We start from the raw sequence: 21,401 nt of genomic DNA, 5'->3' as shown, positions 1-21,401 counted from the left end.
GGCCTGCGCCACAGCCACAGCAATGCCAGATCCGAGCTGCACTGGATGTCACCACAGCTCACAGCAGTGCGCCGGATCCTTAACCCACTGAGCAAGGCCAGGGATCAACCTGAGTCCTCATGGATACTTGTCGGGTTTGTTGACCACTAAGCCATGACAGGAACTCCAGCATGGGCTCTTCTGAAGTCAGCAGAAATACACTCAAAGCAATTTTGGCATATATAGTAACTTTAGGGAATCATGAAATTGAAGAATCAAGATTTTCTAGTGTTAGGTACAGCTGGATCCAGGGCCCCATGAAAAGTTCTCAGGTGTCCCCTTCCATCTGCCTAGCTCAACAACCCCAATAGAAGATGGTACATTTCACACTTTTCCAGCAAAATTCTAGGGGAAGACCTCTCACTAGACCACATGCCCATCTCAAATTAATCACTGTGACCTGGGAGATGGGGGGCTCTGATGAGCCAGTACAGGGTCCCATGTCCACCCCTGGACTTAGGGTGGCTTTTCCATATAGCCTGAGCTGGGGTAGGCATTTCTGCTCAAAGCAGAACATTGTCAAGGCAGGCAGGAACACAAATGTCTGCCTCAGCCTGGAGAGAGGGTCCAGTCCAGGCTTTTTTGTCAGATGGAGAAAGGCAGGACCAGAGAGGGTTAGCACCAGTCCCCAAGCCACACAGCATGTCAGAGGCAGGGCTGGGATCAAACTAGCCTGGGATCTACTCTTCCCTAGCTGTGTGACCTTGCACAAATCATGCCACCTCTTGGAGACTCTCTTTTCCCATCTGTATTGGGGTGACACCTGCCTTACAGGGCTGTAAGGATGAAAGATGACTCTTGTGACAGCTCCAGCACAAGCAGGTGCGTGATCAGGGCTGTAGTGGTGGCAGTTATTGGTTCAAGGAGCCACTGCTTTGGCCGTGTCCACGGCCAATGAGGGGGCAGGTAAGAATCCAGGGGCAGCAAAGCCTCGTCTCAGGACACCCATGGCTGGCCTGGAAGCTCCAGGCGGAAACAGGAGGAATGCGCTGGCCATACTTGCTTTGTCTTCGGTCCGTGCCAAGTTCCTCAAGGCTGTGTCCAAGGGCCCAGTTTGGACTGGCTGGGGGGCAAGAAGCAAGGGTCAAAGAGAGTTCTGAGACACCCCCAGGGCTGCAAGGTAGCCCCTGATGAGATGGCAGGATCCTAGGTGGAGCCAGGGGCAGAGGTGAAGTGCTGAGGGTTATAGGGTTTGGGTGTGAATTCTGTCATTTCCCATCATGGGTGGTGACCCTGCCTCACCTCTCTGAGCCTGTTTCCTCTTCTACAAAATGGGGATATGTGCCCCTGGAGAGGCAGGGGAAGCCAAGATTTGACCCTGTGGAGGTCACCTACATCACCGAGGGTGAGCAGACTCAGGAAAAGTGGGAATGGAGGCTCTGAGAGAAGAGGGTTGGGGTGGCAATTCTCAGGTAGGGGAAGCAGAGCATGGTCTGTAGGGACAAAGGTGGGATGACGAGGAGCCAAAGAACACTCTATTCCAAGAGGATGCAATAGTGGAGGGACAGCAGATGACCTAGGATGTTCATGGTGGGCTGGGAGGCTCCAGGCTGGAACAGAGGGTGTAGAGAGAGCAGAAGTATGGCATCCTTGAGGCTCCAGGGTGGGAGGGACCGGGGCACAGGGAGGAGGATGGGACAGCTGGTGGGGTGTGGGTCTAGGGCTAGTGGGCAACACTGGGTGGGGAAATGGGGTGGGTTGCTGACCCCCATGGCAGCCCCTCTGGCCCCAGGCCCTCCCCGATATCCCTTAGGCAATTCCACAGCCTGAGGGATTCCTTACCACCTCTATACCCAGAGTTAAGCCTGGCACACAGCAGGTGCGAATAAGAACTTTCTGACTGCACACCCGTGAATTTTGCTGCCTCTTGGCTCTTGGTCTGCTGCTCTAGGGGCTATGGGGGCCCAGTCCCCACCCATGCCTCCCCTGACCCTCTGAAAAGACCCCCACAGCCTAGAGCACCATCTCAGCAAAAAAGTGGGGGGCTCCAAGAGCCACACAAGCTGGGGGCTCAGTCAGTTCTTTGGACACCTCCACTGTGCCTGTGTCTGCCCTGCATGAGCACAAAATAACAAGAATAGGCCTTTCTTGGTGCCACACCCTCCCAGTACTGAAGGCATCCCATCTGGGATTAGTCCTGACCACGTGACTGGCCTTGACCAATGGTATATCTGTAACTGTGAAACAAGGCAAGGCTGGATGAGCATGTGCATACTGGGCACCCAACCAGTGGAAGCTTGGGTTGGCCTGCTGGAGAGGCCACATGGAGGAGAACCAGATTCCTCACCATACCCCCAAGCAGACAATACTGGTCGAGGGCCAGATATGAGGCCACCTCTGACTATCCAGCCCCATTGAACTCCAACAAGGGGCATGACTAGGCCCCAGGTGAGCCCAGCAAAATTTCCCAGCTGCAGTCCCAAATTGCAGAACTGTAGCAGACAAACCACTGGTGCCACTAAGCCACTAAGTTTTGGGGATATAGTTTGTCATGCAGCAGTAGCTGACTGCTACAACATACATCACTGTATACTGGAGGAGCGCCTTCTCTGCTGCCTAATGAACTACTATGACAGGAAGGAAAAGCAGAGACCAGGGTGGGGAGGGACTTGCTCAGGGTCACATGGCAGTCAGCAGCAACTGCTGCTGATTCCAGAATTTGATGGAAAACTGCAGTGCTGGGCTCTACCTAAGAGAATGTGTGGGTAGAGCAAGCAGCTGGCATGTAACAGGGTAGGGCTCCCCTCTCTGTGGGGGTCAGGGTTCTTGGGATCAGGACAGGGCCTTATCCTTCTGGTCTGGATAAGGGGCAGGGAGATGGCAGAGAGAGCACAAGGGAGATGGGCTTGAGAGAGAGATTTTTTGTTTGGTGTTTTTGGGCCACGCCCATAGCACGTGGAAGTTCTCTGGGCCAGGGGTCAAACTGGAACCACACTGGATCCTTAACTGCTAGGCCACCATGGAATTCCAAGGGAGATGGACTGACAGGAGCCCTGAGCAGCAGAGGGCAGGCACAAGGCCCCCTAACCCTCCAGCCTCCCACTGATGAAACCATCCTACAAGCTGAGGAAGAAAACCCAAGTGGTTAGTCAGGCAGGTCCCTTCTTGGATGCTGAGAGTGTGAGTTAGTTCAGAGCAGAGAGGCTCACAGCCCCACTTGGCACTGACCTGGGTCAGAGGGGCTGAAGCACCTCCAAGTCTCTTCTGGGATCAGGCTGAGGAGGGTGGGGGTGGTTCCTCGGGGCTGGAACAAAACATGTGCAATGTCTTAAGAGGGCTGCTCAGCTAGGCTCGATTGCATACTGGGGTAAAGTTCCACTCTCCCGAGACCCCTGGCCTGAGCCTCAGGGAATCCTCGGAAAAAATGGGACCAGCCACCCATTTCAGAGGTCGTGGCTGGATCTTACATAGAATTGGGAGCTTCAAGCAAAGAGAGGTGTTAGCAGGTGAGCAGCTACTACGCCAGCTGTTATTGGTATCTTTCAGGGGCTTGTTGTGTTTTATAACAGCAGGGCTTTGAGGAGCACCTTGGGAACTGAGATGAAAGTAACAGCTGTTTTTTGAGGCCCTACTGCATGCAGAGTGCTGTGAAAGGCTTGACGCAATGAACTCCAGTCCCAATGACTGTCACCCACCCAGGGTAGAGCAGCCACAGCCAGATGGGTTATTTAGTGTAAATGAACCCACGTGAACCTTTCCCACACTACCCAGAAGGCAGATTGCTGCAAATTCCTTCTTACACATTTACAAGGCTTTTTTTTTTTTTTTTGGCCGCATCCATGGCATATGGAAGTTCCTAGGCCAGGGATCAATCCCATGCCATAGCAGCAACTAGAGCCATAGTGGATCCTTAACACTGGATCCTTAACTTGCTGCGCTACAAGAGAAGTCCAGGCTTTGTTGTTGTTGTTGTTTTGTCCTTTTAGGGTCACACCCACGGCATATGGAGGTTCCCAGGCTAGGGGTCAAATTGGAGCCATAGCCGCTGCCCTACACCACAGCCAGAACAGGTCAGATCTAAGTTGTGCAAACAACCTACACCACAGCTCATGGCAAAGCCAGATCCTTAACCAAGGATCAAACCTGGGTCCTTATGGATGCTAGTCAGATTCGTTTCTGCTGAGCCACGACAGGATCTCCAGGCTTTGTTTTTTTGACAGTTCTTGTGTCTCAGTTATCACAGACAGCAACACAGAGTTTTTGTTTCCTTTCTGAATATCTGGTGGAAGACAGGCATGCCAGAACCCCACACTACAGGAACCAGACCCCTCAAGGTCAAGTGACAGCTTACAGCATGTGTGTGTGTGTTTGTGTGTTCAAATGCACGTTTATTAAGTTATAATGAAAATAAAACCAGAGTTTCTTCTCCAAAAACCCTCTCCCCAATATGTAAGAGCTCTAAGTACTTTTCATTTTTAGACCATCTGGTCATCGGCTCAAAGCCTCCGTCCATTCCACACGCCCTCCCTGCTGTTGCCCTCGAGGCCCCTACCCACCACCCTGACCCCGTCTCCCTCTCATGCACGCAGAGCAGCCACACCCACCTCAGATAGTCCTCCAACACACCCAGCTCCCCAGGCCCAGGGCCTCTGCTCTGCCACTGCTGCACCTGGAACACTGACCCCGAGTCATCTATGCATGTCATTTGAACCTCTGTTCACATCTCTGCCGCCTCCTGAGAGAGGCTCCCACAGCCCTCTTATTCCTCCACAAGTGTCTGGAATGTTCTTGTCTGTTCCATGTTTACCTGGTTGCTGTGCATCTCTCTGTGAGAAGACCATGAGCACACCTGTCTTGGTCACTGCTGCATCCCCCGCACCCAGCCCAGGGCCAGGCACACAGTAGAGCTCAGGACCCTGGGTGCTGAGTGACTGAACTCTTCTGTTACAGAGGCGAAAGGACGAGAGGAAGTCACCAGCCACCGTGAGATGAACAAAGGGAGTTGTCTAAGGAGCGAGAAGTGGCAGTTCCCGGCTGAGCAGCAAGTTCTTACAGCAAGGAGGCTGAGAGCAGCAGGGGTGGGCGGGCAGGCCTGGGAGCTACCTGTGGCCCTGGGCCGTGGCATTCATGTGGTCTCGGATGCTGATGGCCTGTTTGAGGAGACCCTCTACACTGCGGAAGTAGACGCTGCTGTCAACAAGGTTCTTCACAGCGCTGAAATGAGAGGACGGACCCAGTCAGCACCACGCTCTCTCCATCCCCTCAACCAGAGCTCAGCCTGCAGGGGCCAGGAGCTCGGCAGGCATCTGGGGGATTCTGGTGTGGGCCTCCCTGAGGGCTCAGTGCGGACCTCAAGTTTAGATTTCCCTATGCGACAGAGCACTGGCTGGCAAGAGGCCACTTGGACCACCTAATGCTTTAAGGGAGCTATAAGCATGCAGAGATGACCCCCCAAATATCTTGCTTTCCTCTTAGTTAACCTGTTCCTACCTCTGAAGGAAGCTTGTCAACTACGAAAAGCTCTATGGAGTTCCTACTGTGGCATAACACGATTGGCGGAATCTCTGCAGGGCCAGGTGGCAGGTTTGTTTCCTGGCCGGACACAGTGGGTTAAAGGATCTGGCATTGCCGCTGGGATCTGACCCCTGGCCTGGGAACTCCATACGCTGTGGGGCAGCCAAAAAGAAAAAGAAAAAGGAAAAATAAAAGAAAAGCTCTAGAGGTGATTTTAACCTAGTCACCATTAGAGGCCCTACTGCAAAGCTCTAGTGTTATGCCACATTGATAAATGACTAATGAAAGTGTCCCTTCCAACAGCACTACAGGGAAACATTCACCAAGCCACAACTTGCTAATGCCAGAAAGTTGCCTGTGCAGTGACCCCTGCGGTAAAAATAAAAGGGTCATTTTAAAGTCCTTCTAGTAAAGACAAAGAAATCACTCCCATTTATTATCAGTCAGGGACCTGCTTGAAAATGGCCATGAGATCAAAGGGGGATAGCAATTGACGGCTGTTACCTGCTCTGTTAACTTGCTCATCTGACACCACCAAACACAGTCAACTTTCTACTGTCTAAAACGTAAGCTCACTGTTGAATAGTTCACTCCAATCAATACACCATTTTAACACCTGTCAGTTTTATACCAACAATTAACACTGCAAAAGGCATTTGGAACATAAAGAATTTAAGGGCACTTTCATGTCCGTAAAGAAAACATGGTCTCTCAGCATTACAGAAATTCACATATCACTAAAGAAAAAGGCTCAGAGCTCAGAGTACACCGGCCCCCTGCCTAGCCCAGGGCAGCCTAGTAGAACATTCAGAAACATGATGGACATGTTCTTTATCCAATGAGATGGCTGCTAAGCACTTGAAAGGTGCTTTGTGGGACTGAGGAGTCGAATCTTTCACTTGGTTTTATGTTAATTCATTAAATTTTACATGTGAGCAGCCACCTGGGGCCCGGGCTCCTGTACTACATAGCACAGCTAGAGGAACTGGGGAAAATACATAACTTTGACCTGTTCTTCCTTGAACCTGGGACTTTCTGATGAGCTCTTGGCTGTCCAAGAGCTGTTTGGCAGCTTCAAAAGAAACTATTTACTTTCCATTCTTCCTGGAGCTAAGAAGGCGGTCTGTGATCACTATCCTCAGGAAGATGCCATCTGTCTGGGTCATCCTCCCATCCGAGCAGAGGGGCCAAGGCTGCTGATGGCAGAACTTGACTCAGTGCCCCCAGTGGCTGGAATCTTCCTGTCCAGGAACCTTCGACCACACAACAGAAACAGGCAGGCAAACTCCACAGTGCCACAGACAAGAACAGCTGGGGAGTATCCAGCGTCCACCAAAACAAGCCACAGCCTGTGCCAGGAGCAAACAGCACTTCTAAATAAAGTCGCCAAACTCCCAAAACAAATAGAACAAAGGCAGGACCCAAAAGAAGCACAAGAGGCAAGGCTGGCCAAACTTTCCAAATAATGGAAAGATACACCAACTATTGCTTTTTACTCAGACATATCCTTCACTTGGGGTAAAAAAAAAATCAGAATATTTAGAGAAAGCTAAACAAACAAAAATAATAAATGCTATACCCACATTGACAGCAGCTTTATTCATAGTAGCTAAAACATGGAAGCAACCCACATGTCCCTCAACAGATGAACAGATAAACAAAATGTGGTCCAGCTATACAATGGAATATTATTCAGCCCTAAAAGGAAGGGAATTCTCATACATGCTACAATATGGATAAACCTTGAAGACATTATGCCAACTGAAAAACAGTCACAAAAAGACATATATGGTATAATTCCACTTATGTGAAGTTCCTAGAATAGTCAGATTCTTAGAAAGTGGAAAGGTGGATGCCAGGAACTGGGGTTGGGGGTGGGAGGGGGGTGGGGAATGGGGAGTTAGTGTTTAATGGAGACAGAGTTTCAGCTGTGCAAGATGAAAAGACTTCTGGAGATGAATGGTGGGGATGGCTGCACAGCATTCTGAATATATTTAATACCACTGAACTGCACAATTAAAAATGGTTCAGATACATAAATTCTATGCATCTGACCATAATACCACAATACAAAAAAATTGGAAAGAAATAAAAATGTACAAAATAAACAGTCAGGAGCTCCCATTGTGGCTCAGTGGTAACGAACCTGACTAGTATCCAAGAGTATGTGAGCTCGATCCCCAGCTTTGCTCAGTGGGTTAAGGATCTGGCATTGCTGTTGAGCTGTGGTGTAGGTCACAGATGCAGCTCAAATCCCTCATTGCTGTGGTTGTGGTGCAGGCTGGCAGCTACAGCTCTAATTTGACTGCTAGCCTGGGGACTTCCATATGCTGCAGGTGTGGCCCTAAAAAGATAAAATAAATAAGTAAATAAATAAAGTCATGTTCACGTTTTGGTCCTTCCTGCAGCTGCCATTTCACCCCACTGGCCAGTTTGTAGTTCTGACTGCGTGGGAAACACTGGTCCCTTGAGCCACCCATCTCCAAGAATCCTTATCACCTCCTCCTATGACAGATGAGGAAAAGCTGAGTGCTGGGAAGAAGTCTGCCTGAGGCACACGGGAGTCAGTCAATACTGCCTCCATGTGGACTGGGTGGGTAGGTTTAGCAGGGCAGGGTTCACTGGTTGTAATAGGGTAATCCTGGCAGTGGGGAAGCTGTGACACTCACCTGCAGGCATACTCCACTGTGTAGATGGCTCCCTGGCTCTGCTCCTCCCACCGCTGCATGTCAGCCTGTTGGGGATGGGAGGGCTGTTAGCAGGGGGGGCTGCTACCCCCATCCTCTCAGCTCTCTGAGATGAAGCACCTGAACACCAGTCACCAAGGCTACAGAGACCACCCCCCTACAGCCCCTGATCTTTCCTCCCACAACTCCTGCCCCTTACCAGTCCGGGCTTTCTGTGAACACATGGCAGTGATGCCTCAGGGCCTTTGCACAGGCTGCTTCCTCTACTGGCACATCTTTCTCTTGGGTCCTCATATGGCTGCCTCCTTCTCACCATACAGGTCACAACTAATGCCAACCTTGCTGTCCCCTTCCTCCAAATCTGACCCAGATCTGACCACCTAGCTCTAACCTGGGTCAGAGATCACGTGCCTCCTTGCTGATGTCCCAGTCTTGACTCCTTCACCCACAGCCCCTACTCCACTCAGCAGGTCCTAGCTGATGAGGTGCAGACCCTGGGAGAGGTTGGTGGCGGGGCTCACCTTATGTTGGGCCAGTTCAGGCAGAGAGCGGCGCACATGCTCCTGCAGCCGGTACAGGGCCACGGACGGCTCATTGGCCAGGACGTAGACACTCTCAGTGAACTTATCTGTGACTGGTTCCAGGATCAACAGTTGGCAAAGTGGGGTAGGGTGGGGTGGGGTGGGATAGACAGGGGGTCAAGGAAACAAAGCATCAGACCCCTGATTGTTCAACCTGTGAGTCCAGCCAAAGAGGAGTGTCTGGGAGATCCCGTCATGGCTCAGTGGTTAACGAATCCAACTAGGAACCATGAGGTTGTGGGTTTGATCCCTGGCCTTGCTTAGTGGGTTAAGGATCCCACCTTGCTGTGGCTGTAGTGTAGGCTGGCAACTGTAGCTCCGATTGGAACCCTAGCCTGGGAACCTCCATATGCTGCGGGTACGGCCCTAGAAAAGGCAAAAAGACAACAAAAAAAAAAAAAAAAGAAAGAAAAAGAAAGAAAAGAAAAAAAAAGAGGAGTGTCCGTTGTCCCTCCCAGAAGCTGGATCATCTGTGGCCCCAGTGACAGGCTGCAAGAAATGGTCACAGCAGGGCCAAATAACTCCATCTGGGAGTCACAGAAGGGCCTCGATCTCGATGACATTAATGTGCCCAGTAAACTCATGATCTTTCCCTTCCCAAACACACTTGTAGCGGACACTGCTGCCACCTGCTCAGATCCACTCACATTCCTTTTACCCCAGTGACAAAATCCAAGATCCTTCTTTGAAGGATGCCCAATGGCTACTGGAAAAAAGCGCCTGGAAGTTTACACCTGTGGATGGTTCTCAGCCAGGACTGACCAAAGAGTTTGAAAGCCCATGTCCCATGCTGTGTGATGGAACAATTCAAAGACATGACTTATCCCCGTAAGCTCCCCTTCAGGAACATGCCGAAGCCCTCTGTGGGATTTTACCTGAGGTTGCTCCTTACTCAGCCTCCTCCCATCCCTGTCCTATTTCCCCCTCTCCTCTGTGAGGTTTTCTCTCTCTCTTTTTCTTTTTAGGGCTGTATATGGAAGTTTCCAGGCTAGGGGTCAAATTGGAGCTGCAGCTGCCAGCCTGAACCACAGCCATGGGAACACCAGACCTGAGCCGTATCTATGACCTATGCCACAGCTCATGGCAACACCAGATCCTTAACCCACTGAACGAGGCCAGGAATCAAACCCAAATCCTCATGGATACTAACAGGGTTCTTAACCCACTGAACCACAATGGGAACTCCTGTGAGTTTCTCTTGATAATTATACAAAAATCCTCATTCCAGGGGCTACTTCAATAAACAGCAGTCAGCAGGTTGCCCCATCCTTTCCTATTGCATTAAACTGCAGATCCTGCTGGTTCTGTTACAAAACAAAGTACCAAACTCACCCATTCTTATCAATGCACTGCCCCAGGCACAGCCACCTCTCCTCTAGATGCCCAAATTCAGCTCCTGCCTGGTCTCCCTGCTTCCCTCCTGCCAATAATCCAATCCTCACAAAAAAATGGAATGAGCTCCTAATAAACATATTAGGTATGTCCTTCCCTGTTAGAAACACTCCAATGACTGGAGTTGCTGTCGTGGTGCAGTGGTTAACGAATCCAACTAGGAACCATGAGGTTGTGGGTTTGATCCCTGGCCTCGTTCAGTGGGTTAAGGATCCAGTGTTGCCCAGAGCTGTGGTGTAGGCTGCAGATGCATCTCGGATCTGGTGTTGCTGTGGCTCTGGCATAGGCCAGCAGCTACCGCTCCTATTAGACCCCTAGCCTGGGAACCTCCATATGCTGCAGATGGGGCCCTCAAAAGACAAAAAGACAAAAAAAAGGAAAAGAAACACTTTGATGACTCCCACAAGCCAGAAAAATAAATCTGCCTTCTTTAACATGGCCCAGAAGACCCTGTATGTACTGCTTCCTGTTGCCCTGCCCTGCCCTCTGGCCCTTAGCCCTAGGCACAGGGGCCTCTTGTCTGGTCCTCGGCACTCTCAGCACTGTCCAAAAGAACTTTCCGAGATGATGGAAAGATTATACAGTCTATACTGCCCAAGGTGGTAGCCACTAGTCACATAAATCCACTGAGCACTTGAAATGTGACTGATGTGACTCAGAAACCAAACGTTTAATTTTAGGAGCTCCCGCTGTGGTACAATGGGATAAGCAGCATATTGGGAGCCCTGGGACATGGGTTCGATCCCCGGCACGGCACAGTGGGTTAAGGATCTCGTGTTGCCGCAGCTGCAGCTTAGTTTGTGGTTTGGCTCAGATCTGACCCCTGGCCTGGGAGCTCCATATGCTTCAGGGTGGCAAACAAACAAACAAAAAAAAAACCTTTAAATTTTACCTAATTTTAATTAATTTAAATACACATAAATACCTAGTCACTCCTGTATTGCAGCACAGATCTGAACACTGCCACCTCAGCATTTTGTACCTGTTGTTCCTGCCACTGCCACTGCCACTGCCCCCACTCCCACACATACCCCTCATTTCTCTTCAACCCTCATGTCTCAGCTCAAATGTCACTTTCTGGCCAAAGCCTTCCCTGGTCACCAAGATTAATCAGATATCCCTTCAATCTCCTTCTCAACCTTTGTTTATTTCCCTTGTACTTAAAATTCTCGTTCTTTATTAGGTTACGTCCATACCTAAAACTTGATTTGTGAGGGCAGGAGTTTCTCTGAGCCTCGGTTTCCTCACCTGTAAAAATGGAATGATAACAGTTCCTACCTCAAGGTTTGCTACACAGATGGATATCATGCTATTGCTCAGGCAGTGAAGCTGCTGAAGGAGAGAAACCATGTGTGTCTGGGAGTCGAGGGAGGTTGTGCATGGGTCTGTCCAGTTTGTGAGGGTCCAGTTTGCTGCTGTGTCCTGACTGGGGCAGAGCCCAGACTGCCACCTCCAAACTGTGTGTCCTCTTAGGCCTCATTTTGAAAATTAGCACAGTAGAAAAAGCTTACACCTCACAGTGCTGTTATGAAGGATGTGGAATGAAATGTATTTGTGACTTATAAACAATTAATTTAATAAGTAATAATGTACATGATGAAGTAACATAGATACTAATACGTTAAAAATAGCTTGTAGCATTTTGTAATTTCTAACTATGTGACTTACAAATAGTTTATAAGTCAATGTAAACATAAACGAATGTGTAAGTACAAAGGAAACAATATACGCAGCAAATGCCACGCCCCAAACGTTCTTGCAATGCTTTACAAATAATCAGGTTACTTAATTCTCGCAACAATTTTATGGGAGGAAGGAGGAGGACTATTATACTCCCCATTCCACAGATGAGAAAATCGAGACACAGACTTCCCAAAGGTTTTCAAAACTACTCAGCGGCCGAGCCGGGATTCCGTGGCAGTTTAATCACTGACCCCAAACTCTCCTTCCATGCCTTGGCCCCCTCCTGTCCCCAGTCAGGTCGCCCTTTCGCGAGTTCCTAACCCTTCCACCCCGCCTGGGCCCCCGCACCACCTTTCTTCCCCTTGAGCTGCATCTCTGGTTCCTCCATAGCGGCCTCGGCCCTATTCGGAGGGCCGGAACCGGAAGTTTGGAGGTGGGGATAACTGCCTAAACCTTCCCTACGAAACAGGGCGCCTCACATCAGTTCCAGTACTAATTGGCCTACTCTGTTCAACCTTTCCTCTGCCCTGACAGGAAAGGGGCCCTGAGTGAGGGACTCGGGGAAAAAGGGAGGTGGGTGTTCAGAGGGCGGAGATTCCCTGAACTTCCAGGAGGGACACCCCGTCGGAGGGAGGGGCGAGTGCTCCCTCGCTCACGGAACTCTTTTCCCGAGGCAGACAATTTGGGGGAACACCCTACACGTTGCCCAGTTCGGGTCATATAAACTCCCTTCTTATATCCCCCCTGCTGCCACCAAATTCCTGCACATGCTCCTGAGCCCTCAGGACCGCAGAGGGGACACTGTTATGGCGTGGGGGGAAGGGAGGCAGTGGCGTCGTCCCTTTAAATCCTGGACGCCCTGCCTACTTCCATCCGGCTCTCCTACAGTAGAAAGCTAGTTTGTGCGAAGGCGGAGCCTATAGGTTGCAGCTAGAAAAACCTGCGGGCGGAGTTGGCGGTGAGGGAAGACAAGGGCAGGGAACTCTGGGGTGCTCTTCGAGGCCCCGCCCATCCCTCACGACCCTTCTGGGCTCCCTCCGGAGCCTCGGGGACGAGCATGCGCAGGCGCAATTGCACGGCTCTTGCCCCAGTGGAAGCAACGCCTCTCCCCCAATCCTTAAAGGGCCAGAAGCAGCTATATCGCTCCAGCTCTTCCGCACTTTTGGGGGGCGGGGTGCGCAGGCGCAGTGGGGGGAACGCTAGGGTGGGGGTAGCGGTCGCGTATCAAGTTGCTCTCTGTCCCGGCAGAAGAAGCCAAGGCGCAGAGGGTCCAGGCTCCATCTTGCTCCCTCCTACATCGGTTGGAAGAGAAAAGTTTGTGAATTGGACCCCCAAGTTTGGGGGAACTCGAGCTTGCGACGTAGGGTAACAGAGGAGGCTCGTGGGAGGTGAGTGGACCCCCTAGATCGGTTTAGGAGGGGCAGGTGGGATGCAAACAATCACATCTTTGTTGAACCCTCACTCATTCCGGGAATTTACCCCACCCCCACTCCCAAAAAAAACATAGCGAACGTTTATTAGGCTCTGCCTGTGTATCAGGTATCCTGCTCCGATATTTACAGACATGATTTTTTTTTTTTAGATCTTATTTCCCTATTTTATTAATGAAGAAACTGAGGCTGAGAAAAGTTAAGTCATGTGCCCAAGTTTTCACAGCCTAAAAGTGGAGGGACTCAAACCCAGGTAGCTGACCCCAGAGTCAGGGCTTTTAAGTCACGCAGGTTCCATGTGATCTGGTGGTGGGGAGTAGTGGGCCTGAGAAGCAGTTGGACTCTGGTTTTAATTTCCTGGCTGAGTCCAAGTTGACTTAACCTCACTGTGCAAGCCTGTGTATGCAGTCAGTGCCTACTTAATGAGTTGTTGATAATTATTGCCATCTTTACCTGTTGGACCCTTCCACCAGCTTCCCCCATGGAGCCCACCCACCCTGCAGAGGATCTCAGCCTGACCCAGCAGGCTTCCACCCCAGAATTTGGGGACCCAGAAGACCCCAGGGATGAGGCCCCTGACAGTTCAGACACTGTGGTCCTCAGTCTTTTCCCCTGCACCCCAGAGCCTGGGATTGCTGAACCAGATGCTGGCACCTCCTCACCTCAGGGTAGGATACCTCCCCTGTGCTCCTGCTTGTGGGATGCAAGAACGGTGGAATGTTGGGCTCAAGATGGGACCTCTGTCTTTCTGACCCATCACCTAGGACATGTCTTGTCTCTCTACCCAGTGAGGGATTGTTAATTTATTTTTTGTTTTTGTTTTGCGGGGGAGGATTGGTCTTTTTTAGGGCCACACCCATGGCATATGGAAGTTCCCAGGTTAGGGGTTGAATCAGAGCTGCAGCTGCCGGCCTATGCCACAGCCACAGCAGTGCCAGATTTGAGTGGCGTCTGTGACCTACACCACAGCTCACGGCAATGCTGGATCCTTAACCCACTGAGTGAGGCCAGGGATCGAACCCACATCCTCATGGACACTACTCAGGATTATTACTGTTTAGCCACAACAGGGACTTCTTTTTTTTTTAATTGTGGTAAAATCCACATAACATAAAAGTTAACATTTTCGGAGTTCCCATCGTGGTACAGCAGAAACAAATCCAATTAGGAAGGGTGAGGTTGCAGGTTAGATCCCTGGCCTTGCTCAGTGGGTTAAGGATCCAGCATTGCCATGAGCTGTAGTATAGGTCGCAGATGTGGCTCGGATCTGGCGTAGCTGTGGCTCTGTCATAGGCTGGCAGCAACAGCTCCTATTCGACCCCCAGCCTGGGAACTTCCATATGCAGTGCAGCTGTGGCCTTAAAAAGACCAAAAAAAAAGTTATCATTTTAATCAGAATTGCTTACAATGGTACATTCACAACTGTGTGTAACCTCTACCTCTATGTAGTTCTAGAACATCTCTGTCACCCCAAAAGGAAACCCCAGACCCGTTAGCATCACTCCCTATCCCCTTCCTCCAGCCCTCAGGAACCAAAATCTGCTTTCTGTCTCTATGGATTTGCCCATTCTGGACATTTCCTATAAAACATGTAGCCTTTCCTGTCTGGCTTCTTTTACTCAGCATGTTTTTGGGGTTCACCCACATTGTGGCATGTGTCAGTGCCTCATCACTTTTATAACTGAATTATATCCTATAGTATGGCTGGACCACATTTATTTTCCATTGATGGACATTTGAGTTGTTCCCCTTTTAGTGACTGAATAATACTGCTATGAACATGCATATACAAGTTTTCTTAGGACACATGGTTTCAACACTTTAGGGTAGATACCTCAGAGTAGAATTACTGGATCAGGTGATAATTCTACATTTGACATGAGGACCTAAGGAATTTTTTCTTTTCTTTCTTTTTTTTTTTTTTAGGGCCGTATCTGCAGCATATGGAAGTTCCCAGGCTAGGAGTCAAATTGGAGCTGCAGCTGCCAGCCAACCCACAGCCACACCAGATCTGAGCAGAGTCTGTGACCTACACTGCACCTTAATGCCAGATCCTTAACCCACTGAGCAGGGCCAAGAATCCAACCCATGTCCTCATGGATACTAGTCAGGTTCATTTCCGCTGAGCCACAGTGGGATCTCCCTAAAGATTTCTTTTGACTGGAATCCTTGAACTTATTTAACTCAGTGCCCCCAGGGCCTTTGTCCCTGCTGGTCTTCTGTGTGGAATGCGCTTCCCACACCACTCCCCAGGTTTCTTCCACTAGCCAAGCTCTCAGTTGGTGTCACCTCCTTAGAGTAGCCCACCCTGACCACTTTCTCTAAAAGGGATGCACGCCCTGCCCTTCTTTCTTTCTACCACCTGCTTTTCATTTCTCCTGAATATGTATTTCTTTTTTTCTTTTTTGGCCACCCCATGGCATAAGGAGTTCCCTGGCTGGGGATCAGATCTGAGCTGTGGTTGCGACCTAAAGCCGAAGGTGCGGCAACGCTGGATCCTTAATGCATCTGTGCCAGACCAGGGATCAAACCACGACCCAGCACTCCCAACATTAGGAACAATCCCATTGTGCTATACCAGGAACTCCCTGAAGACATTTCAACTTGAGCTTTTAGTCTATTTCTCTGTTTCTGTCCAATTCCTTGGTTTATCCATGGGCCCCTTGAGGGTGGGGACTTGGTCTTATTTGTGCAGAATCTCACTAGGTGTGGAGGAAAAATATACATCCTGGGTATCTGGGAGGGTGGATTGAGTGGATAGTGGAATCGGGCACTAGCTTTGGTAGTTCCAAGCCCCCAGGGTCTGGCCTGAAGTCCAAGACATACTCAGGGGAAACTGAGTCTCTTCCTCTCTCTCTTAACAGGCAGCTCCCTGAAGCACTCCACAACCCTCACCAACCGGCAACGGGGGAATGAGGTGTCCGCCCTGCCAGCAACCTTGGACTGTAAGTGGGCCCCTGGTCCCCAAATGGGAGGGTAATAGCAGGGTGGTAGTAGCTAAGAGGAGCAACTTTGGACAGGGGGTAAACTGAAGCATGGAGCAGGGATGGGACAGGTGAGGACTCTGCCTCTCTTTGGTCCCCAGCCCTGTCCATCCACCAGCTTGCAGCCCAGGGGGAGCTGAGCCAGCTGAAGGAGCATCTGAGGAAAGGTGTGTGCCCACACACCTGCGCCGGTGTGTCCCATGCCTGTGTGACCTTGCATGCTAGTGTGACCTCCTGACATGACCCGAGTCTCCACATGTGTACTTGTGTCTGTATGTGTGTCTGAGCATGTCCACATGGGCGCTTCCCCCTCCCCCCATCTGACCCCAGCCGCCCGCCCCGCCCCTACTTCCGCAGCACTGGGGAGAGTGGGCAGGGGTGCATCCCAGTGGTACCACCCCCCTCCTGCCAGGCGACAACCTCATCAACAAGCCGGACGAGCGAGGCTTCACTCCGCTCATCTGGGCCTCTGCCTTCGGAGAGATCGAGACCGTCCGCTTCTTGCTCGAGTGGGTGCGTCCCAGCCCAGCTAGGGGCTTCCTGGGGACTTGAAGGCAGGCCAGGGTCTCAACTGAGTCTGCTGGTGCCATGTCTGTAAGATGGAGCTGCCATGGGACCCCAGGATTTCAGGGGATGCCCTCCCCCCTCCCTCCGCTCCCTCTTTTGTCATTGCCCCCTCTGCTCCCCCCAGGGTGCCGACCCCCACATCTTGGCCAAGGAACGGGAGAGCGCCCTGTCACTGGCCAGCACGGGCGGCTATACAGATATTGTGGGGCTGCTGCTGGAGCGTGATGTGGACATCAACATCTATGACTGGGTGAGGTGCCACCCACTGGCCCTGGGTACCTCGCAGGGTGCCAAGCCTGCACTGGTTGCTAAGAACCCGAGACAGACCCATCTCCAGGCCTCAGAGCTCCCAGTTTTTTGGGCAGGGGGTTAGCTGATGCATAAACAATCGGCTCGGATGTAGTGAATAACACTTTGTTGGCAAATACACAGCTAGCTGCAAGAGCCCAGTGGCTATCTGTACAGGCAAGGGAGGTCAGGGTGGGCTTCCTGGAAGAAGGGGCATCTAAGCTGAGACCCAGAGGAGTTAGATAAGCCAAGTGATAAGCAGGAGGGGGAACCACATTAAATTGTGGGGTCTCATGAGAATCTGGGAAAGATAGAATGTTGGTTGCCCCCAACAGAACGGAGGGACACCACTGCTGTACGCCGTGCGTGGGAACCATGTGAAGTGTGTCGAGGCCCTGCTGGGTGAGTGGGAATAGAGGCTGGCCCCACGGGAATCCTGAGGACCAGGGAGGGCTCTGCGCTCTGAACAGCTCTTGGGATGGGTGGTTGCTATCTGCTTTTGCCAGAAGACTGATTGGACAGGAAGTGGTAGGACAGCACGGGGGTCTGGCTGACTGAGTTGAGTACGCATATTCTTCATGCCTCATAGACCCTGGAGGTGGAGATTCTGTTGGCCATATCTCATCATAGAGGTCAGGCACTTGTCCAAGGCCACACAGGCAACCAGCAGACTTGTGGCTGTATTATGTTAGTCACTAGACCTCCTAAGTCTTTCTGCGCCACCCAGGTGCCTGGTCCCTAGGCCCCTGGTCTCCAGTCCCCTTTGCAGCGTCTACTCTGCTTTGCAGCCCGAGGAGCTGATCTCACCACTGAGGCAGACTCTGGCTACACCCCAATGGACCTCGCCGTGGCTCTGGGATATCGGAAAGGTTGGCCTGAAACACATGGGGGTGGTGACAGGGGTGCTGAAGGTGGGATGACCACAGAGGAGAACACAGGACATGCCTCTTGGATATCAGATGCTGGCAGCGAGAATGTTCATGTTAGCAAGCGTCAAGTGCCACTGTGTACTTTTTCCTGGGCATATGCTAGTCCCAGCTCTCAGCTCTCCCACCCTCTGTGTGCTGGGGCAGGGGTTTGATATCTATCAATGATAAAGGCCATGATGGGGGACACATAGGCACTGAGAGGCCCAGAGGAGGTCCTGGCAGGGTAAGGACACCAAGAGGGTCACATGAACAGTCACTGAGGCCAGCCCTCTTCTGTGGCAAGAGGTGGGAGTGAGCAGGGGCTATAGGCAGACCCAAGTTTGACTCCCCACTTCAGAAAATGGGGAGATCCTAACAGAACCAACCCCTTGAGGTCATGGTAAATACCCCACTCCTTTCTTGAAGGAGTTTTATTCCATTTGAGATGGAAGTAATTCCTCACAGCCCTTACAACTTTTCATAAAAGTTACAATCTGGAGTTCCCGTTATGGCTCAGGGGTAATGAACCTGACTAATATCCATGAGAATGTGAGTTCCATCTCTGGCCTCGCCCTATGGGTTAAGGATCCAGCATTACCATGAGCTGTGGTGTAGGTCACAGACAAGGCTTGGATCCAGCATTGCTGTGGCTATGGTGTAGGCCGGCGGCTACAGCTCCAATTCAACCCCTGGCCTGGGAACCTCCATACGCCATGGTTGCAGCCCTAAAAAGACCAAAAAAAAAAGTCACAACTTTTTTTGGTAAGGAATATTTTTATAACTCTGAAAAGTCTCCAAAAATGCATTTCTAGAAACTTAGGAGAAATTGAGGTTCCTAGGATGGGGGCCTTCTGTCTTCCTGTTCTACTCTGGCAAGGGCCTAGATTTCCCTGTGTATGAGAAAGGTCCTCCATCCAGGTCCCAGGGCTGAGAAGCCTCTGTTCATACCCTAAAGAGAGGTACGGGTTGGCCTGTGACTGCAGCCACTGTTCAGCTCATGCCCACCTTTCCCCTGTCCTGTTCCCAGTGCAACAGGTGATTGAGAACCACATCCTCAAACTCTTCCAGAGCAACCTGGTGCCCGCCGATGCCGAGTGAACATCATCTGCCAGGGACTCAGACACTCAGGGAACAAAATGATCAACCCAGAGCTGGGGGAACCCAGACCTGGCTTCAAAGGCAGCTCCTGGACAGACGGTGGGAGGGGGCCCTTTCCAAGAGGAGCCAATAAACCTTCTGTGCAGAACTTGAAAGACTAAGCTGTGCTTCTCTGAGGGCTTCCTGTAGGAGAGAGCCACCCAGCGGTCTCATACTTTCTTCTCCCCTAGTACCCGAAGGTGGTAGATGACCACTCGGCCAAAGAAATCAGTGGTGTCCTCAAATGTCACCTTCAGCCGGTCTACCTCAGCAGCTGGCACAGGGAATGTGTAAGCAGGGCAGTCAAGGGAAACAGGTGCCTTATTTCCCACCCACCAGCCCCAGGTTGGTATCACCAACATGCTAGGCAACCTGGCAGCTGTGGGCCCCTCTGAACTCTCGCACAGAACAGATTATTAGCGCATTTGACAGATGTAGAGACCATTTGCTTAAGGTCACACACCAGGACCCACAGCTTTCAGAGGCACAGACCACCCCACCCGGAGGCTAAGGCAGGATATCTGAAGCGAGTTGTTGTCCTCAGGGTAAAAGTCCACAATCTTAGCAAGAGCCTCACTCCCCTGGGAACCTGAAGAGGAGAAAGGGACAGATTGTGAGGCCATTGTGCCCCCTCCAATCCCCCACCTTCCAGGGCCTCCCATTACCTTCCAGACGACCCTGGCGACTGGAGAAGCCCCCCTGGAACTGGATCTGCAGTTGGGAGACACAGATGCGCTGGGGAAACTCCAGTATTATCCACTGGGAGGGGCCCTGGAAGCAGACAGGGAAACCAGTACACAGTCACTCCAGGTTCAGAGCCCTGCTATGCCCCTCTCTCATTCACACAGTCCGTGGAAGGTGGGAGGGCACAGTGAGCACATGTTTCCTCCTTGGCCAACCTGACTGCCCTGATTCTAGTTCACACTGGGGATGGAGGGTTCAGGGAGAGAGTGCCTCACCTGATCTGAGTTCCAGCACGTCTCCTCATCCTGGTCAAACAGGTGTTTCTTTCCAAACTGCCGGTAGTTACGATTCAACACAGAACTTACCCTGGAAACAACCAGCATCAAGGCGTGGAGAGGCGCTGAGCCCAGCGGCGAGGGCCTGCCCACTACCGGGCCCACCCCTCCTTCACCACTGGTTCCCCAATTTCTGTGGACCCCAGGTCCAGGGCCCCATTCGCCACTTCCCGCCGCCTCCCCTCCCCTACCCCCCCGCACCCGCCTGGTTCCCTCTCTCACTTGCTAACAGTCTCTGGGCAAACCAAAGAGTGGGTCATCTTGGCTCCACGAGGCCTCGGAGGACTCAGATCTCGGCTCAGCCCCGGTTCGAATCCAGGCACCAAAGCAGCTACAGGGGCGCGACCTCGTTCACATCTGAGGGTGCACGTCCTCACCTGTAACACCGCACAAGAACCGTCACTATCTCTCCACTCCAGTCCTAAATGTCGCCTGGATCACCTCCTTTCTGGAAAAACTGGGAAACTGACAATGACCTGGGGCCAGGCCTTTCACAGTGGGTCCAACGAAGGGAAACAGGTTTCCTGTGGGTTTCGGGGCGGTTGCTTCCTCTCCGAGCCTCAGTTTCTCTAACAGATCTATAAACCAAACCCAGATCCGGAACCACGTGAACACCGCGCAGACGCAGTGTGACTCAGGCACGCCCATCCCTAACTCCGGAGGCCGAGTTTAACTTGAGCCCCGCCCCCTCAGTGCCCGCCTCTTAAAGGGCTCTCGCCCAATAACTGCGTATCGCTCGGAGATGGAGGCAAGAGGATAGCATCTAAAGCAGTTGTGTGCCTACTGTGTGCGGAGCACTGTCCTTTGGTGCCCGCGGGTATGGAGCACTAGTTTTGGAGTCCGAGAGACTTCTTATAATGATGTCTTACTGCCGGCAGAATGAAGTCTGCTCAATTCATTCCCTAACTGCAACTGCAACTTGGGAACCCCTGCACCTCACTGCCTCCCAGAGGCCAGACGAACAGTTGAGGAAGAGGCCAAGATGTTGCGAGCACTGGCTTCCTTTGGTCTTCTCAGTAAAAGATGCCTGGGATGGGCTTCTTGGGGGAATATGAGGTGGATTTTGAAGGATGAAAAGGAGTTTGCCAAATTGGATTATACAAAACCTCAGATAATACAGCTAAATGTTTGGTTCACTGATTCACTAAACAACTCCCACCACTCCCTATTGTTCAGCCCTGTGCTGAGTGATGCCAAACTGTAAGAGGCCTCAGTTCCAGCTTCAAACCTGA

At 51.4% G+C, this 21,401-nt stretch overlaps 3 protein-coding genes across 8 annotated transcripts; 1 reads left to right on the top strand and 2 right to left on the bottom strand.

The window, feature by feature from the left end:
- On the bottom strand, positions 207–12,285 carry BORCS8 (BLOC-1 related complex subunit 8). Of its 4 annotated transcripts, XR_300545.3 has the most exons (7): positions 12,188–12,285; positions 8,702–8,814; positions 8,163–8,227; positions 5,083–5,193; positions 4,787–4,985; positions 3,208–3,283; positions 207–1,102 (listed from the first exon to the last, which is right to left on the bottom strand). XR_300545.3 is itself a non-coding variant. In XM_003362134.4 (6 exons), exons 1-5 carry the CDS (start codon positions 12,222–12,224, stop codon positions 3,250–3,252), a joined length of 360 nt encoding a protein of 119 aa, XP_003362182.1. In that variant the 5' UTR covers positions 12,225–12,285; the 3' UTR covers positions 207–1,102; positions 3,208–3,249. The 4 variants fall into 4 exon arrangements, 3 of the variants coding, with proteins under 3 accessions (XP_003362182.1, XP_005659082.1, XP_013847789.1); XM_003362134.4 differs by lacking the exon at positions 4,787–4,985; XM_005659025.2 differs by lacking the exon at positions 4,787–4,985 and having other exon boundaries at positions 207–1,098.
- Positions 12,777–19,259, top strand: RFXANK (regulatory factor X associated ankyrin containing protein). 3 transcript variants are annotated; one of them, XM_021080054.1, is made up of 10 exons: positions 12,789–13,224; positions 13,740–13,934; positions 15,693–15,746; positions 16,131–16,211; positions 16,352–16,417; positions 16,663–16,763; positions 16,942–17,067; positions 17,441–17,507; positions 17,894–17,974; positions 19,041–19,259. In XM_021080054.1, exons 2-10 carry the CDS (start codon positions 13,748–13,750, stop codon positions 19,109–19,111), a joined length of 834 nt encoding a protein of 277 aa, XP_020935713.1. In that variant the 5' UTR covers positions 12,789–13,224; positions 13,740–13,747; the 3' UTR covers positions 19,112–19,259. The 3 variants fall into 3 exon arrangements, with proteins under 3 accessions (XP_020935719.1, XP_020935713.1, NP_001230276.1); XM_021080060.1 differs by lacking the exon at positions 17,441–17,507 and having other exon boundaries at positions 12,777–13,224; NM_001243347.1 differs by lacking the exon at positions 15,693–15,746 and having other exon boundaries at positions 13,014–13,224.
- On the bottom strand, positions 18,768–20,806 carry NR2C2AP (nuclear receptor 2C2 associated protein). Its single transcript, XM_021083440.1, has 6 exons — positions 20,646–20,806; positions 20,392–20,546; positions 20,110–20,200; positions 19,816–19,921; positions 19,672–19,739; positions 18,768–19,440 (listed from the first exon to the last, which is right to left on the bottom strand). The coding sequence occupies exons 2-6, from the start codon at positions 20,427–20,429 to the stop codon at positions 19,321–19,323; spliced, it is 423 nt and encodes a 140-aa protein (XP_020939099.1). The 5' UTR covers positions 20,430–20,546; positions 20,646–20,806; the 3' UTR covers positions 18,768–19,320.

Source organism: Sus scrofa, chromosome 2 (genome assembly GCF_000003025.6).
Source record: "Sus scrofa isolate TJ Tabasco breed Duroc chromosome 2, Sscrofa11.1, whole genome shotgun sequence".
Classification (NCBI taxonomy): Eukaryota; Metazoa; Chordata; class Mammalia; order Artiodactyla; family Suidae; genus Sus; species Sus scrofa.
Note: the sequence above shows the minus strand (reverse complement) of the source record. Positions and strands in the feature narration are given on the sequence as shown.